At 50.5% G+C, this 17880-nt stretch overlaps 6 protein-coding genes across 6 annotated transcripts; 3 read left to right on the forward strand and 3 right to left on the reverse strand.

Moving 5' to 3' along the window:
- Nucleotides 1–4281: 4281 nt before the first annotated feature.
- On the forward strand, nt 4282–5023 carry PODANS_1_1010 (uncharacterized protein; the record flags this gene model as incomplete). The annotated part of the gene is made up of 2 exons (XM_001912134.1): nt 4282–4506; nt 4574–5023. The coding sequence occupies 2 exons, from the start codon at nt 4282–4284 to the stop codon at nt 5021–5023; spliced, it is 675 nt and encodes a 224-aa protein (XP_001912169.1).
- Nucleotides 5024–9046: 4023 nt separating this feature from the next.
- Nucleotides 9047–10053, forward strand: PODANS_1_1000 (uncharacterized protein; the record flags this gene model as incomplete). The annotated part of the gene is made up of 2 exons (XM_001912135.1): nt 9047–9053; nt 9125–10053. The coding sequence occupies 2 exons, from the start codon at nt 9047–9049 to the stop codon at nt 10051–10053; spliced, it is 936 nt and encodes a 311-aa protein (XP_001912170.1).
- Nucleotides 10054–10417: 364 nt separating this feature from the next.
- PODANS_1_990 (uncharacterized protein) lies at nt 10418–10753 on the reverse strand (the record flags this gene model as incomplete). The annotated part of the gene is made up of 1 exon (XM_001912136.1): nt 10418–10753. One exon carries the CDS (start codon nt 10751–10753, stop codon nt 10418–10420), a length of 336 nt encoding a protein of 111 aa, XP_001912171.1.
- Nucleotides 10754–11497: 744 nt separating this feature from the next.
- On the reverse strand, nt 11498–13834 carry PODANS_1_980 (uncharacterized protein; the record flags this gene model as incomplete). The annotated part of the gene is made up of 3 exons (XM_001912137.1): nt 11498–12544; nt 12612–13470; nt 13524–13834. 3 exons carry the CDS (start codon nt 13832–13834, stop codon nt 11498–11500), a joined length of 2217 nt encoding a protein of 738 aa, XP_001912172.1.
- A 993-nt stretch (nt 13835–14827) lies between these two features.
- On the forward strand, nt 14828–15211 carry PODANS_1_970 (uncharacterized protein; the record flags this gene model as incomplete). Its single annotated transcript, XM_001912138.1, has 2 exons — nt 14828–15104; nt 15159–15211. 2 exons carry the CDS (start codon nt 14828–14830, stop codon nt 15209–15211), a joined length of 330 nt encoding a protein of 109 aa, XP_001912173.1.
- A 179-nt stretch (nt 15212–15390) lies between these two features.
- On the reverse strand, nt 15391–17331 carry PODANS_1_960 (uncharacterized protein; the record flags this gene model as incomplete). The annotated part of the gene is made up of 1 exon (XM_001912139.1): nt 15391–17331. The coding sequence occupies one exon, from the start codon at nt 17329–17331 to the stop codon at nt 15391–15393; it is 1941 nt and encodes a 646-aa protein (XP_001912174.1).
- Between the last annotated feature and the right edge of the window lie 549 nt (nt 17332–17880).

Below are 17880 nucleotides of genomic sequence, written 5' to 3' on the forward strand. Positions count from 1 at the left end.
ACCGGCTTTCTTCTTCTTCCACTTTTTCTTGGCGTTGATAAGAACGTTTTTGAGGATATGAAAGGTACAAATCTGCTGCTGTATATCCGGAAACACAGCGCTCAGAGCATTCTTTGCCTCATCGTATTTATCGGCGATGATAACGCGAGGCTTGGGAACTTTAAGCTGTTGGAGTAGCTGCTTTATGGAGTCGAAAACAAATAAGAAAGTGTCCTCTCTCTCGTTGGTCATCACGCCGAAGAATAGCGATAAGTTTGTAGTAATCGAGGTTATTGTATTTGACTGGAAGAATGGGAGCTTGAGGTGGTTGGTTTTGTAGGTGAAATCGAGAAACCAGACATACGGGAATGCCTTCATATGGTCTACCATCTCTGGTAAATAGAAAACCAAAGCTTGAAGCTGATCTTTATCGTTGGGTTTCCACAGAGCTTTGTAGGGAATGCCTTCTTCGTCGAACTTCTTGATTAATGCCCCAACAGCAGTATAGCCAGCAGCTTTCTTGCGCTTGAGCTTTGCCCGGTAGTTGTAGACGTCCTTGCGAATGACGAGGGCATTCTTAACCTGCTCGTTGATCATCATCGTCACCTCACGAGCGTTGACGGCAGCTTGCTTAGAGGTACTCTTCACGATTCTCTTCTCTTCCTTGAACATCCTACGATGTTGTGGATGAGTTGTGGGATCGGTAGAGGGAGGGTGGTTGTGAACGCGATGCTTGGGATCTTCGTGATTCTTGATATTCCAGACGCCGGGCTCTTTCTCGTAGGCGTTGAGCTTAAATAAGCACCTACACTTTCGTGAAGAAGTATTGCGAGACTTGGCCTTGGAAGGTAGCGGGTCGCTATATCGATCACAGGCAAAGGTGTAGCGCCTGTAACCACCTCCCTTCTTCTTCATTCGGGCTTGGGTTTTGTTGACGGCGTATCCGTGAGGTCTGGCCCAGAGATTCATGTAGGCAAGGAGCTGGTCAACGGTAGGAATGGGAGTGGTTTCATCATCTTCGACATCGGAGAAATCGGGTGGTAAAGTCAGGGCCCAGACTTGCTGTTCGGGAGCACTGGAAGTGTCTTCGGCTGTCGCGTTTTCTTCATTTTCGCTGCCAGAAAAGCCGTCGAAATCCGTATCATGGACGTCATCGGTGTTCTGGAAGGGATCTCCATCGGGTTCGGGCGAGAGATCTCTCTCCAAGTGTCGCTGCAAATAAACCTCCGGAAGCGCCATCGCGATACTAAAAAGTCGATCAGATTAATGAACAGAAGCAGAGGAATCGAATGAGCTTACTTCTGTGATGATAGCTTACGTGGTTCAATTGCGCTGATGGTTGGAAGTGGCGATGATTTTCGTGGTGGTTGGCCAAGTGGATGGGCAAGGCGCACTGGCAACGAAGATCACCAAGTTCAACGACGAGCTCGGGCACTGCAGGTGGGCCAGTGTGGCTCGTGGGCACTTCAGGAGCAATCTTTTGATGCCATTTTCAATTGAGATTTACTGCAATAAACCCTAACCCATAAGATAGGATGCCCCTTTAGAATGGGGGGTGTGCCCCTTTAGAATATCAAGGTGCCCGTGGAGCAAGTCCCTTACTTTTGGCCTCCGGCCTTTCCGCATATCTGTGACGGAGGGTGCAAAAGCACTGCAATGGCCAAGTGCATCAATCTTCCAAAAGGAATGCCAGAATTGCAAGTTCGACAACTTGCAATTCGGTTGCAGTATATATACTGTTGACGGTGGACCCCCACACCGTCACAATAGCTGATACGGGACAGCCCCTGATGCGGGATGTAGATCAGATAAGATCAGAATTTGGGTAGATAAGTGTTACAACCTCGGCACAAGGACGAAATAACGATTGGTACGGGAATAGATATGGACCCAGGATGAATAGGGACCAATCAGGGATAAGACACTGAGCTAACCAATCAGGTGAAAGGAAGCGTGCTCAGTGTGCTCAGTCACTGAGCAGAGTGAGCACGACGGATGAAGGTCTATATATACGGAGGAACTAGCTAGCTGTAGATAGTTCCGCAGTTTGCAATACAAGTTCGAGTACAAGCTTACAAGTTCGAGTACAAGCTTACAAGTTCGAGTACAAGCTTACAAGTTCGAGTACAAGCTTACAAGTTCGAGTACAAGCTTACAAGTTCGAGTACAAGCTTACAAGTACGAGATTGAGACAAGTTGTCACAAGCGTGAAGCGCGAGGGTGGCACGGGCCAAGCGAGAGATAAGGAACACGATAAGGATCTAGGATTTAGAACGTATATCCAGGGATCTACGTGTTGAAGGATAGATCCAGTGAGAAGGGAAGTCTTGGCAGGAGATATATATATACGGAGGAACTAGATAGCTCGTAGATAGTTCCGCAGTATGCAATCACAGCTTGTATTCACGGTATCTTGTGTTTACATTGAGACATCTTGTTGTGCACTGTTTAGCTGCACCGAACCAATTGCCAGAAGTAGCCTTAACCGAGTATCCCTTTCAGAGGTTCTGTACAGGGGTTCGTCACAAGTATGCAATTCACATCGTGAGTTCTTGGGACCAAGCACTTACGAGAGACAATTGGTGATCTTTGTTGTGTACCTTTTGGCTATACCGAACCGTTATTCAGAAGCAGCCTTCAACCCAGTATCCCTTTCAGAGGTGTTACGGGCAGGACAGGCGGGCAGGTCAATGACAGTGGTATTCAGCTAAACTATAGTCTGGGCTCTATTCCGTCAGGTACAGGCAGGCTCTATTGTCAAGACGTAGCTCGAAGAGCTACAAACAGATCTCGCGGCAGCGAGATGCAGAGTCTTTTGGTCGCATTGGCCCGTGCTCAGCACGTGCCAAGCTCTATCAGTGGATCGACGACGGTCACGGTGCAACCGCCGTGACAAGAGGTTCTGATCAGGGGTTCGTCACACATCTGGAGATAGTTGAATGAGAGCGGACAGGAGTTAATCTGGTAAGGAAAATTCAGGTTATAGAATGTTTCTGGGCTTTATATACCTACCCACCATCTGCTTGTTGGTATCCTAAAAGCTATGAACCGATTTTAAACTACTCGTACTGGCAGAAAATTATTTTCAGACAAGGCCGAACATTGTGAGGAGTGAGGTTGAGGAGTGGGGTGCCACTTGTTATTGCTACACCCGTTAAGCGAGTCCGAAAACGGCAAAAAATTTCCCTCGACCCAACAATACAAAGGCACTGGTGCGTGGTGCAAGTGCATCAAGGAAGGCACGACCAAGGAAGGTACGAGTGACATTAATCGCTAGAAGCTTCATGCCCTGCAAAGCCTGAATTCTTCAATAATGCAAAACAATTCTATATACATCTTTTTACCGATTCAATCTCCCGTCATGATTCTTTGAGGATCCAAACGTCCTGACTTTCGAACAGCAACCTAGTGTTCCATGATAGCAGGAGACGCGTCTTGTCTCTCTTCGCCCAGCCGAGGGAATTGATTCTATCAAAATCTGAATGGCGGAATCTAGACAAGGCCGAGGGAAGTTGATTCTATCAAGACATGTCTCGGACGTATTTCCTTTTGCTCTAGTCTTTCGTTGCGCTCCAATTAACATGCCGCCTCTTCATAAGCGCGAGCCGCGGCCAAGAGGCTCTGCTGCGACCCAAGTTTAGCCAAAAGCCCCAGTGCCGAACCTGAATACAGGCTATTTGCGACGAGACAAATGAGGAAGTGATCTGCGCCATGTATGGACCCAGAATCCGGGGAGTGATCCCTGCTCCGTGTCAAAATCCGGGGCGTGGCCTCGGGTAGACATGCATGAAAATCCGGGGAACGATCCTCCATTCGATGTATACCGGGCTGACAGTCAGGTTTACAGTCCCGCAGCCAGTCCGCCAGCTAGTCCCGCAAAATCCACCAGACAGTCCAGCAACCAATCTAGCAGCAAGCCCCGCAAAGTCCAGCAGTCCCGCAAAGTCCAGCAGCTTCCCTTGCCATCGCCAAGTGAAACCGATGACAAGTCAGATGGAGTCTCGGGTTTCATACCGAGACCAAGAACTCTCCACAAGACATTTAGCCAAAATTCCGACACCATCATGATAGGTTGGATGGTCTAGAGAGAAGATCGTGATAGGCTGGACGGTCTAGACGACGTCAAGATCACGGAATGAGTTGTCTAGAGCTTCACTCGGCGCAGATGCCAGGTTGGGAACGTGGGAAGCAAGTTGACAGCCCAGCTCAGATATATAAATCCAGACGTTTCCTCCTCTGAAACCTCCAGCATCCAGCATCCAGCATCCAGCATCAGTCAACCACCACACTGCAAGTGTCATCATGGTTTCTTTCAAGTCTCTCCTCCTTGCCGCCACGGCCGTGACCTCTGCTCTTGGTCGTCCTTTCGACTTTCTCGACCAGGACAACGGCAACTCGACCGAGGCTCTCGAAAGGCGCCAGATCACCCCCAACAGTGAAGGCACCCACAACGGCTACTTTTACTCTTGGTGGTCCGATGGTGGCGGCCAGGCTACCTACACCATGCTCGAGGGCAGCCGTTACCAAGTGAGCTGGAGAAACACTGGCAACTTTGTCGGCGGCAAGGGATGGAACCCAGGCAACGGCCGGTGAGTTCTTGAAGATACAACACAAAGAGACAAAACTAACATGTCGAAGCACCATCAACTATGGCGGTTCCTTCAACCCCCAGGGCAACGGATACCTCGCCGTCTACGGCTGGACTCGCAACCCTCTCGTCGAGTACTACGTGATCGAATCCTACGGCACCTACAACCCCAGCAGCGGCGCCCAGTACAAGGGCAGCGTCCAGACCGACGGGGGCACCTATAACATTTATGTTTCCACCCGCTACAACCAGCCCTCCATCGACGGCACCAGGACTTTCCAGCAGTACTGGAGCGTACGCACCTCGAAGCGTGTCGGTGGCTCCGTCAACATGCAAAACCACTTTAACGCCTGGGCCAGATATGGCATGAACCTCGGCCAGCACTACTACCAGATTGTCGCCACCGAGGGCTACCAGAGCAGCGGCAACTCTGACATTTATGTCCAGACACACTAGTGGCGGTGGTCAATGATGGGGGAGGGTGATGGGGGAGGTGATGGGGGAGGTGATGGGGGAGGTGATGGTGACACTGGCTTCAAATGTATATACAGACTTGCTTTCTTGTACATAGTGTCTGCAATGACTTTGTCACTTTTGGAGATTGACATGCTTTCTGACGGTTCTCTGGTCCATCGAGAGCTTGACTAATGATCAAGACTCCTGTATGTTTGACAACTCATCTCTGGTCTACGCGGGTACGGAAGTGTGTGGTCAGTGAGCGAGGAAGTGAGGCATAATCTGACTGACTTACAATGGCTGAATGAGACTGAGTGAATAATACTGATCTGCCTATAACTGTCTGACACTGCCTGACTGATCTTCAATTCCACTGACCGTATACCGCTGACTACCTGATATTGGTTAGACAAATACTGGCTCAGCAATACTGAAAGACACTGAATAATATTAAATGACACTGACTGAATGACACTGACTGAATGACATTGACTGAATGACACTGACTAAATAACACTGACTGAATGACACTGCCTGAATGACACTGACTGAATGATACTGACTGCCGGTGGTGATGGAAACCAAAAGAGTAGGTTGGATGACCAGGAAATGGACCACATGTGGATCTGGTCCACCACCACCACACCAGCCACACAACCTTGTTGAGATTACCCCTGAATGATCACACTGGCCACAACAAGACTAATATTGGGTCAATTTCTATGGGAGTTATACCAAAATGTAGCTCAATCACTGTCAGAGTCAGACATTGCATCTGCTTCTCGCTTGCGCCTGGTTTGAACCCGATAACGTGCGCTGCGCCGCACAGGCTGGGCTGGCTCTGGCTGCTCCACATCCTCCTTGGCTACCACTTCTTCCTCCACCACCCTCCCTTCAATGCGGGCCTCTTCCAGTTCACAGAGCCTCACAAACTTGGAATTCGAGTCTTCTCTATTCAACTTACGCCTTTTTCTTGCCTCCTGGGCCTTCTGGGCGTTCTATTGGTGCCTTGCCGCATCAGCTTTGTGGATAGATGCCTCAGATCTCAGTGTAAGTATAGTACTGGTGAGAGTCCTTGCCGCAAGCCGTTTTCCGGCCGGCGTATGGTTCTTGAGTAGGTCCCTGACCTTCTTGGCCACCTAGGAATCCCCCACGGTATAGAAAGTAGGTGTTTTTGAAGAGAGATCCAACGGCACCACAGGGACTACCACCTGGCTTGAAAAGAGCGGTTTACGCCTACGTATGGGCCATAATCCTATCCCACGCTAGCCGCCGGCAATATTTTCTTTCCTAAAGCCCTACTTACGGGGCAAGGTTATATAGCCGGACCAAATCGACTTTACCGTTAAGCATATAGTTAGTGAGGGCGTCGTTTATAGCTATAAACCTCTTATACGCCTTCTTTACGCTAAAAAAGTAGTTAATATTAAGGGGTTAAAGGACGTGAGAGTAGTGGGGGGGGCAAGAAAAAAAAGGTAAATATTACTCCTGTAATACCGGATTATAAAATCGTTAGTAATATATAAACTATAGCTATTATAAATAAAAAGACGGGGTTTTAATAGATCTTTAGGTTTAATCTTTAGTATAAAAACCTCTTTAAACTAATTAACGGTAAGGTTATTACTAATCTAACTATTCTCTAATATAGCTATATACTAATCTTTATTTAATTGGTCTTTAAACTATTACTTTTAAAGGTCTTTACCGTTAAAGTTAACTCCGGAGGGGAGGACTCTCCCGTCTTATAAAATACACTTAAATATAGTAATCTAGGTCCTTCTTCCGTTCTATTTAACGTATATAAACTTCTTATCCCGCTTCGAAGACCCAATAATTAAACCGTTTTCTCCCTAGCCTTCTATTATACCTACCTTATCGTAATTATATCTATACCTAAGTTTAATTTAGTTAACGATAGAATATAGATTAAAGAACTTATTAATATTCTCCGGGGTAACTTCGTTAATTTTAATATAATTAATTTTCTTTTTAATTTTTATTTTAATATCGGAATAACGGTTAATAAAGTGTAATACTTAATATTTATTAAGGGGGTTGGGATCGCTTTATTTAACTAGTAAACTAACCGCTAAAGCCTTTATATTAATATAGGTGGGAGCGTAGTTAAGGCTTTCCTAACGAAGGATCTATTAAATAATAAGGTTTTTTTAACCGTGAGAAAGTCGCTATTGGTTTTCATGGGCAAGGTTCCTTGGTAGGGTACCATCAATGCGGTGCTTCAGGGTGGAACGTGGAATCCCGTGCTTATTAGACGCTTTTCGCTGGCTTATACCAGCGGCAATGTCTTTCTGGGCATTTTTAAATATCCTCCTCGGTATATTTGGCTATTGTTGGGTACCTGGAGCAAAAAAAAGTAAAAGAAAAGCTTCATTTTTGGTCTCTGTGGGTGGAATATAAAGTGTGTGTTGATATCGGGGGGCTTTCGGAGGTCCAGGGTTGTGGAGGGTTTAATGTGGGTAGATGGCTTGGGTAGTTCAAACTTACCTGGGCCACATCCATATGTGGTCCACTTCCTTGTCATCCAACCTATAACCCACGCCCTGGAAAATGAGTATTGCAAGCTTGAAAACGAGATAGGCATGCAAACAATATTCCAAGGCCTCTCAGGTATGCTCAGACGCCTATGAACGATGTTGAAAGGGCTGTAACGCATGTTCAAAGGCCTATCAACCATCTTTAAACGCATGTGCTCCATCTCTTTTCTACCATTGAAAGGGCTTTTTGATGCGGGTTCTGGATGCTCGTGATTTGAGTGTTAAAGGCAAACTGGCAATAACCCATGACCTGCTCTACCAGGCCTGACTAGTTTGTCGTCGCGGATATCCTTGGCAATGTCCATGTACTACCTAAAGTCTCGGCAGTGCCCGGAAAGGGTTTGCCGTTGCATCTCAGTCTGCATAGAAGGCGTTAGGGATCCCCGTCTCCAGGGCTGCATAGATCCGCATCGGTATCGGTATATCTTTGGGGGCCCTATCTGCAACCTGTTGACGGGAGGATGACCATGACGTACAATTCCTGCGATGCAGATTTAATGAAGTGAGATATCGTAACTCTGTGGTCGATAGCCACGAGCAGATAGTTGAAGAGAGAACGGGGACCATGTCGGGATGATTGCGCCCATTATATGCTCTGTGTAGAGTCCATATCCCGATTACAGCCTCTGGCCTTGGATACACTATCTCATCGATCGTCGAAGCTGATAACTTGCAAATACCCAGTCTCTCCGCCGCGGTCATTCGTCGACAGGCAATAGCATCATTTTCTAGGGCGGTCAGTTTGACGTTTGTCATTTCCACAATCACTGCATAATCAGCAATTTCTTGATAATACTCATGTAATTGCTTTCGTGAGACAGATCAAGAGCGTCGTGGTCGATTTGAAAGAAGATGTCTTGTCGTTCAATCCCGACGGAATTCAACGGCTGGGCCCACAATGTTCTGGATTCGGTAACCCACTCGTCGCAATTTGGCAGCATATGCACGCTAGCCTGTTTTCAGCTAGCCTATTTCATGGCAGGGGTTCAATGTGGATGCCCATAGGCTAAAAAAAGCAGAAATATGGAGCTGCTCTGATCTGACCACGATGGCTACGTTTTGGTGATGGAGCCAGATCAAAGACCGTCAATCTATGACGGCAGCATCAACATCTTTGGAAAATGCCGGATTAATCGAAAAAGGCCACTTCAGTAGAATCCTCAGTGCTCTCATGCAGCGCGACAATGCCAAGCCGTTCACGGATAAAGCGACAAATTGGAAAGGGTCCAATCATAAGGAAACCCTGACGCCAGGCCAAGTCACGATCAAAGGAATTCAACGACGATCTCGCCTGCGGGCCCAGCGGTTGGGAGATCGCGACAGCAAGACTTGGCGTCCTTGGCTGACGCGACCCACAGCTTTTGATTAAAGTCGCTCCTCTGCACTTTTTCTGGCACTCATCAATCGACAACGGTTTTGCTAGAAATCGCAATCAACGGGCGATCGTTACAATTGAACAACTACAATGAGCGGTACGTTTGATGACCGAACCGGGCTGGTGGCCGCCTCGCACCACAGAATACGTCAACTGACTTTTTAACAGGACCACCACCAGGCATCGACATCTCTTCAGGCGGCGGACCCCCACCCGGTGTCAACACCGGCCGCGGCGGCTATGTCGACCCTAACTGGCCATTCCCTGGCGGTCCCAACGATGCGCCCGTCATCATCTACGGCTACACTCCTTCGTTCGCCCTCGCTCTCTTGGCCACGATTCTCTTTTGTCTCTACTTTGTCGCCCACTTGTTCCAGGTCGTCCGATACCGCACCGTGTACTTTTGCACCTTTCCCATAGGTCTCGCCTTCGAGATCGTCGGCTACATCGCTCGCTGCCTTTCCGCCAAGGTCAACCCGTACAACCTCATCTTCTTTATCCTCCAGTACTTCTTCATCGTCACCGCCCCAGTGTTTTTGGCCGCCGGTATCTACGCCATCCTGTCCGCTCTCATCCACCGACTGGGACGTGAATACTCGCTCCTTCCCCCCAAGTGGATTCTGTGGTTCTTCATCACCTCGGACGTTGTCGCCACCATCACTCAGATCACAGGCGCAGCTTTGATCGGTGTGAAGCAAAAGAAGAGGGAGGACCCCACTGCTGCCAACAACATCCTGTTGGGTGGTCTGGCCTACCAGGTCTTCGCCATTGGTCTGTTCATCATCTTGAGCGGTGTGTTCATCTTTCGCGCGAGGAGGCAGATCAAGCAGGCTGGCCTCACGCTCTTCATTGCCGCCTTCTCGACCGCCACTCTCCTGATCTATCTGAGAACCGTTTTCCGTCTTGCCGAAACCGCAGAGGGGCTGGGCGGCGATCTGAGCACAAAGGAGGTTTATTTTGGCACGCTCGAGTTCTTGCCCGTGGTCCTGGCCGTGCCTCTGCTGAACGTCTGGCACCCCGGACGCTGCGTTGGACGGAGCATTGCGTCAGACTCCAAGGAAGAGGCCGGCATTGTTGAGTTGGAGTCCAGGGGCTGATATTGTTTGTTTCTACAAGTTTAGAGGAGAAGCGTCTTGTCTTGTGATACCTCGGGGTGTGGGAATCTCAATTTTGGATATCAATTTGGTAGTAATGATGATTCTCATAGAAATACTGAATAATCCCCTTTTATGACATGCTAGAATCGTCACTGCTACCGTCCCCTCGAAATGCGACGCAGGGTCTGTCACCCTTTTTGCCCTTGCCCTGGCTTTTGGTCGCTTGCGTCTAAGAGCAGCGGGTTGGCTTCACACGTGGATGATATTGTCCTTATTCAATAACCAACCCTCAGTCCTGTCCAACCGTCCCGATACCAGTTCGCCCGATCCCAATCTCCAAGACACAGGCCAACAGTGACAAACTTCAAATTCTTTGCTTTGGCCTGGCTGATATGTGCCTGGCCAGGTCGAGTGTGGCAGGCAAGGTGTCATGAGCAAGGGTGATGACTCGACCGTAATCGCTGTGCTCTGGGTTCCAAAGTTCGGCGCTGAACTTCTCAAATGACTTCCAGATGTTCGAAGCTGGTTGATTCTTCCAGTCCTCGGTGTCGAGGTTCCACATCACTACGGTGTAGCCCAGGCCTCCCATCTGTGCGAGACAGGCGCCGTCACATTTGCCGTGCGATGAACGCATATAGGTGGGAAAGAAGCCCAGAATGTCTCTATACATGATCTCGTTCCACATCATCTTTTGATTCATGGACTCTGACGACTCGAGATCCAGGTTCTCGAGGTGGCCCCAGATGTGAGACGCAAGCTGGTGTCCTTGATCAATAATGCGTCGCAGAATGCTCGGCGAGGTTCAATGTTCTCCATTGACAAAAAAGATGGCTTTGACCCCCTCCTGATGCAACAGGTCGAGAAGGGGCCCGGTCTGCGCTGATGGCCCGTCGTCAAAGGTCAAAGCGATAGTGTTGCGCTGCGTGCAGTCATAGACCCGTCTGCCACGATTTTCGGGGCGGAAGTGGTCACGTCGAACACGCCGAACATTGTCACTGATTGCGAGGTTAGCAAGGTATGCAGCACGAAAAGATCAAGACTCAGATCTCGCAAAATCCACGGCCAACCTGGCAATATGCGCCGCAGTGAGCGGCGGAATATCCACAATAGCCAGCCCAAGAACAGCAGGACGAGGAGAGACAGCTGGCAAGCCCGTGCCCGCAGCGGATATCTGCCAGGGTGTTGTTGGGTTTGTTTTGGACTTCGACTGTATGAGCAGTGGCGCCATGAATGAATATAGCCGTTGCCGAGAGAGCCAAATAGGCCAGTAAGTCCGGGATGTTCATCATGGTGGTGTCAAATAACATGGCAAAATTAAAGAGGTCAGTGGTTTTGTTAAAGAGTGCCGCCATGGAAGTCCGGACCTCTTGACGTCACTGTCCTTCTCCATTCCAACTGCAGCAACGCCACCAAAGCGCCCTGGCATGGATATGACGTGCTCAGGCTAGTTCCCCTTTAAGTAGCCCGCAATGATTTGCTCCCTCCACCACCAAACTCCCGCCATAGAAGCCCCAGGGCCCAGCACCACCTGGCTGAGGATAGAAGCCAGCGAGACCTTGGCAACCTGCCAACCCGTCACATACCCCAAGAACCTAAGATCAAGGATTGAATACAAAGTCTCTCCCAAGAATCCCACTGCCCCACTCAGTGAAAAGGGCAGACTGATCAGTTGAGGTGGTGTGGTCTTCAAGCAGAAGTAGGCATGAGCCACAAACATGATGTGGGCAGCAGCCTGGGATACGACAGCCAGTTTATAGACCGTTTTCAATGCCGAAACATCGTCTTTCTTGTACCTCTCAAAGTCTTCTGCATACGCTGTGCTCCTGCTTTCCCACCATCTGGAAAGCGCTGTGGTCAAAACTGGAACAAGCAAAGGCGCCCCTATTGCGAAGCCACTGGAAACAACACCTTGGGATGCTCCCCAGGTTGGGCTCAGTGCAAAGAGTGTTGGAATAACATATCCCAGAGAGAGTGCAGGCATCAGTGCTCTCGCAACATACACGCCGACCCACCGACCTGGGGGAGCCTTGAACGACTGAAGTGCGGCTATGATCCCATGTAGAGGAGCAATCGTTGCCATTCCCACCCGCCTAGTCTGTATGCCAGCCACAAATAGGCTGGGCAATGAGAGGAGCGTGCCCTTGTTGCCAGCTCGATGGCCCTCAAGAGTGTACATCAGGAGCGGCGAGATTGTTTGTGACAGCGAATAAGCCCGTTGCAACTGAGAATTCAGCACTGACAAAGGTTGAAAGGGGTACCCCAATCCCAACCCCATTCCAACACAGAACACCGCCTTGGTCATTGCGAGCGGCCATCCTCGGATTGGTTTTGCTGGTAACTCGTGGTCATATGGCACGGCCCTGGGTCTGGTGGGCACTGGCAGAAAATCCAGCTTTGCGCTGGCAAGCAGCCTGGATCCCATCTGGCCAAGGTGGTGTTCAAGCCCGCTCAGGGGAACAACAAGATTAAGAACGAGTTTTGTGAGAAGTGGCTTTTCCGACGCGAATAGAGCTTGGGTATCATGGCTGAGCTTGGCAATGTATTTCGCTCTTTCGTACCGCGCGTCCTGTGTGTGCTTGGAGATGGCCTCGATCTCTGCTGTTGTCAAGCCGCACAGTCCATTCAGACGGCTGTCTCTTGCTCTGAGCAGAGAGTTGACAAACTCGGCTGCCGTTTCGATGGCGCCGTTTCCACCCATGCCACCAATGGGGTTTGGCTACGTGAGACACTGTCAGTCCGGATCGTCCTGTCTTTACTGTGAAACCCACCTTGTGTACGCTGTCTCCCATCAAAATCATTCTTTCCCAAAACCACTTCTTAAATACTATCTCGTGAAGTGGTGTCAAAGTCGACGAGATCCTGTTTTCAAAAATCCGTCCAAACGTCAAATCCTCTGTGATCCGGACGTGGGCGTGCTGCTGGACGAAATCCTCCTCGTCCTGTTTCGTGTATCTTGGAATATCCTTGCCGTATTTCACTTCAGGTAGACGCTTGAACATGAACCAATACACTCTGTTGTCGGGCCCCGATGCCACCAGAAACGAGTATCCCTCCCCAGACGTGAATGACTGGTTTTTTTCTGGCCAGTTTTCGACATGTTTGGCGATTCCAAAGCTGCACTGGTAGTGACATGGGACAGTTTGCTCTTCATCCTCAGACGGGAAGGACGTTGGGTTGTTTGATAGACTGGCGAGCCGTCTCATCTCGTGACGCACCGTGCTGTGAACTCCGTCGGCGCCTACCACAATGCTACCGGTGTGTTTCTTTCCTGCCTTGGTTGTCACGCTGATCTCACGGCCAGATTGTTCGATAGCCTCTACACGGCTGCTGAGCACAATCCGCTCCTTATGCCGCAGCTGATCAAAAAGGACTTGAAGAAGCCACTGTCTGTCAAAAAACAGCATCTCGTAACCGTGTCTAATCTCCAGATATCAAAATTCGGCTCTATAATCTTGCTGCAGGATACATACCTCTTCTTCAGGTGCGCAAAGAGATCCTCAGTGCAGGACACGGAACTGCCGTCTGGACGGCGCATGTGCGCGTACTTGACACTGTCGCCCTGAGCGACTGCTCGGACTGGCTCGTAGCATCCTATCTGGTCGAGAATCAGCAGCCCGTTAGGAAACAGGCCGATGCTCGCGCCCACTGCCGGTGCGATGTTGTCGCGAGCTTCCAGCAAGATGTAGTCAATCTCAAACTTTTCCAGCATATTGGCGAGTGTCAAACCTGCTATCCCCCCTCCCACAATAATGATTTTGAATGGGTCATCTGGGCTAGACATGGTAATGAATTGTTGAGACTGACAAAGTGGCTGTAGGCTTCTGTTTTTAATATATCAGTGTATGCCTACTGGTAGCGTAGCATTGCGGCATCTCCCCGGCATTCGGGCCACTCCCACCTCCGATGTTTGGTTCCGAAAGCGCTTCGCCAATTGGCCTCCGTTCTGCCTACCCTAGCTCATTCGGTACGTTAAATACCGATGGCCGATAGAAGTCTTTTGGATAATTGGGTTTGCTGGTCAAGAGACCACCCAAGGCGAATCGTGGTAGCATCTCCTGACCTCGAAAGCTCTACCTTGGACTTTAGTACATTGATGCCAAGACATATATATAGCTGCCATTGCAGTCTGCTATCAGGGGCTTTCACAATCCATTCTGTCAGGATTAGCGTGGCATCTCTCTCATTATGTCTTGTATTCAAGAGTACGCGCCAGCCTGCTTTGCTCACGAGCCCGCCCTGCCTGCTCTCGTGCGTACACCTCTCCTTACTCCTGCCTCTCATTCGGGGTGATCATTCGTCTGGTCAGCTTTACAATGCCAAAATAATTTACTCTCACTGGATATTTGTAAATGTTTCGTACTGCTCGGTTAACCCAACGCCCCGCACTGTCATCAAGACTCAGCCTCAAAAGGACCAATGATTGGTAAGATGCTATGTGGTGGAACCAACGTAGAAGGCCTGAGTGATGTCGGTAAGGTAGGTAATATGTTCAAACCCCTGCACAGGTCTAGACACCCACTCGCAAACTCTCGACACTAGTTACTCACGATATGCCAAACTTGCGTCGAGCGGGCATCAGATGTGTAGCACAACACAGGTTAGGAAGGTGAGTATGCTCTGTGTATAACCTCGGACGTATTGATGACCCGCTGGCTTTCATCTCGAGCCTCTCATCAAGTCGGAGCATTGTCTATAAATTACCTTGTCTCTTCCCAAGAGCATCACCCTCATCACAGCATCAAGCCACGAAATAGCAACCCATCAAACCTTCATCATGAAACTCACCTTTGCCTTGATTGCTGCCATTGCAGCCTCAGCTTTCGCCGCAGTTGGGGGCCGCTGCTCCAACAACTGGGGTGGTGATTGCATCTGCCTCGACTCGAGCGTCTGCCGGAACCGCTGGGGGGGTACCCCGTATACTGGCTCTCCGGGCAACTGGCCCTGCCCCAACGATCCTGACAACATCATGGCATGCGTTGTCAAGCCTTGCCCCGGTCAGGGCAGCGGCACCCAGTGCTTGTGGAGAAATGCTTGCCGCAGCCCCAACGGAAGTAAGAAACGTCCAACCTGCATGTTCTCTGTCACTCGGCTGACCATTCCAACAGACCCTGTTTGCCCGGGAGGTAACGACTTCATCTGCTGCAACCATCAGTGGTAGAGAAGGTACTAGGTAGTTAACAAGAATATTGAGTGTCATCATTTCAGTAAAAATCGCTGCAAGATACACCAACGCCTGTAAATGCAACATCGTATCGTGGTACCCAGAAAGCCACCTTTGTGACGACAGAAACCCCAAAACAAATTAATACACTGTAGCTTTTGCCCCAAGTCTTATCGTTACACCTTTTCGCCAGCCGAGATGGCCTTGGTCTTCTCGAGCAACCCAAATTTGCTGTCCAACTCCTTTCTAAGGGCTACATGTCTCTCCAGAAAGGTCACTGCTGCGCCGAGAAGCGCCATGGCCAGAAAGATGACCCAGACCAGCTTGAGGCTGGAGGCAAAGACGGCCCTGATTTGGTCTTGCACACCTGGGTCGCCGAACGCGCTGATCCAGCTGGCCGATGCATGCTCGTACGCCTGTCCGTTGCTGAGTTGGTCCTGCGCATTCGCGTCGTCTATAGTCTTTATGCTGGCCGCGAACTGAGCGTTGAACGCTGCGTTGGGAATGGCAACACCCAGGAGCGAGCCAAGGCCCCTGAGAAATGCCCAGGATCCCGTGGCTGCGGCATTCTCCTTGTCGGTAAGCTGGACGAGAACGGTGGGCAGGGTGGTGGAAACGATGATGCCGGATCCGATGCCGACCAGGAATGAAAACAGTATCCACAGAGCAGTTGAGGTGGACTGTTGGTAGACCACGCAGAGGAACAGACCGGCGGCCATGAGAACAAAGCCCACACGGTGCATGAGCCTGTATCTGCCAAACTTTGCCAGCAGTGGCCCGCCCAGGGCCGCCAGGATGACAATCGTCAGTGTGCAAGGAAGGATGAGGATTCCTGATTGGGTTGGCGAGGAGCCGAGAATGACTTGAAAAAAGGGCGGCAGGTAAAACTGAAAGCCATAGGTGATGAACCCGTGGATCACGGTGATAGCGAAAGCGGCTATGGTCGTCCTGTTGCTGAAGACGTGGGGCGCCATGATGGGGTGCGAACACCTATCGCTTCGCTCCCAAAACGCAAACGCAACAATTCCCAGCAAGCCTGTCCCCACGAAGGCCAAGATGGGAGGCGAGGTCCAAGAGCTGACAGCCGCCGAGGTGAAACCAAAGAGCATCATGATGACGCTGGCGGTCAAGACGGTGATGCCCAAAAAGTCGACCTGCGAGACCTTGAACCTCAGCTCTCGCCATGTTCTGGAGGGGTTCCCGTTGTTGAGGCTCAGCCAAAACCACATCAGGATCAGGGCGATTAGACAGATGGGAATGTTGATGCCGAAGCACCACCGCCAGTTCATGGTGGCAAACACTCCCCCCAGCAAAGGACCGACGGTTGTTCCGAGGGCGTAGACGGCCGCCTTGATGGCGACGTAGTGTCCCCTTTTCTGCAGCGGGATTATGTCGCAGAGGATCAGTTCTGCAAAGAGATCAATGCCCCCTGAGCCCATTCCTTGAACCACTCTGCCAAAGATCAGAACGGCGCTCGAGTCGGCCCAGCCCGAGATGGCGCTTCCGATGCCAAAGATGACGACGGCGGCCATCATCAAAGGCCGGCGGCCGCAGATGTCAGCGAGCTGGCCGTACAGCGGCTGAAAGACAATGGACGCTAGGAGAAAAGACGTGGCAACCCAGGATGAGTTTGATCCCAGGTTGAGAGAGCTGGAGATGGTAGGCAGAGCGGTGCTGACCACGCTCCCCTCAAAGGCGGACAAGAGGATCGGTATACAGACGGCTGTGAAGCACCTCCAAAACCCAGCTCCGCGGCGCCATCCTCCAGACGGGCCTGCCGGGGATGGCTTCTCCTTCTCCGTGTCCCACGAGTCTAGGGAGGAGGAAGAGGAACACTCGGAAGAGGTGAGGGGAATGGCCGAAATGACAACCACCTTCTCTTTGGACGATATGAAAGAGGCATATGATGGTGGTGGTGGTTTGATCTTGTCGTCGTCATGAATGGGGGTTGGACAGCAGTCGGACCTGGCGTCGATGCCAGAGTCTGAGCTGGTGCGGGCAAGGGTCTCGGTCTCGGACTCAATCTCAGTTACCGAGTCTGTATCGTGGTGGACCGTAGTCTCCTGATCAGTCTCGGCTCGGCAGGTCGGCCGAACACGAGGCTGGAAGAGACCCATGGCGAGTCGATACTCTCCCCAGGTGGGGAAAAGAATGATTTTCTGGTGCTAGCAGTGATCAAGACAATCGCGGACGGCACCAGCCGTTGGACAAGACCGAGTGAGGTAGGCAGATTTGTGCAGAGGCAAAGTTCAGATGGGACGATGGAGGTCAGGGCATGAATGGAACGTCTGGATGAAAGACTGGTCTCGCTTTTAAACTTGTGTCGAGCTCTACGTTGCTCCCCTTCTCTTGTCGATTTCCAAAGAGACTGACGGGCCTGACATTTCTGTCAATTGTCTTGGGGTTACAAGTTTGCGTGCTGCCAAGTCTGGGCCCAATGCCCGCCGTCTGGTCTGGGTATCCGTCCTGAGCACGAAAAAGTTTAATTCCTATGCTCACCTCTCACATTGTCATCGTCTGTCCTTTGGAGGAGCCACGTACCCACCCCTTGCCATACCGACAACCCGATGAGAACTGACCAACAGAGCTCACGGTGAACCGACGAGAGCGACACTAGATTGGTGACCCATCCATCACAGACTGCCAGGGCGCTTGGTCATAGCTGA

Source organism: Podospora anserina, chromosome 1 (assembly GCF_000226545.1).
Source record: "Podospora anserina S mat+ genomic DNA chromosome 1, supercontig 1".
NCBI lineage: Eukaryota > Fungi > Ascomycota > Sordariomycetes > Sordariales > Podosporaceae > Podospora > Podospora anserina.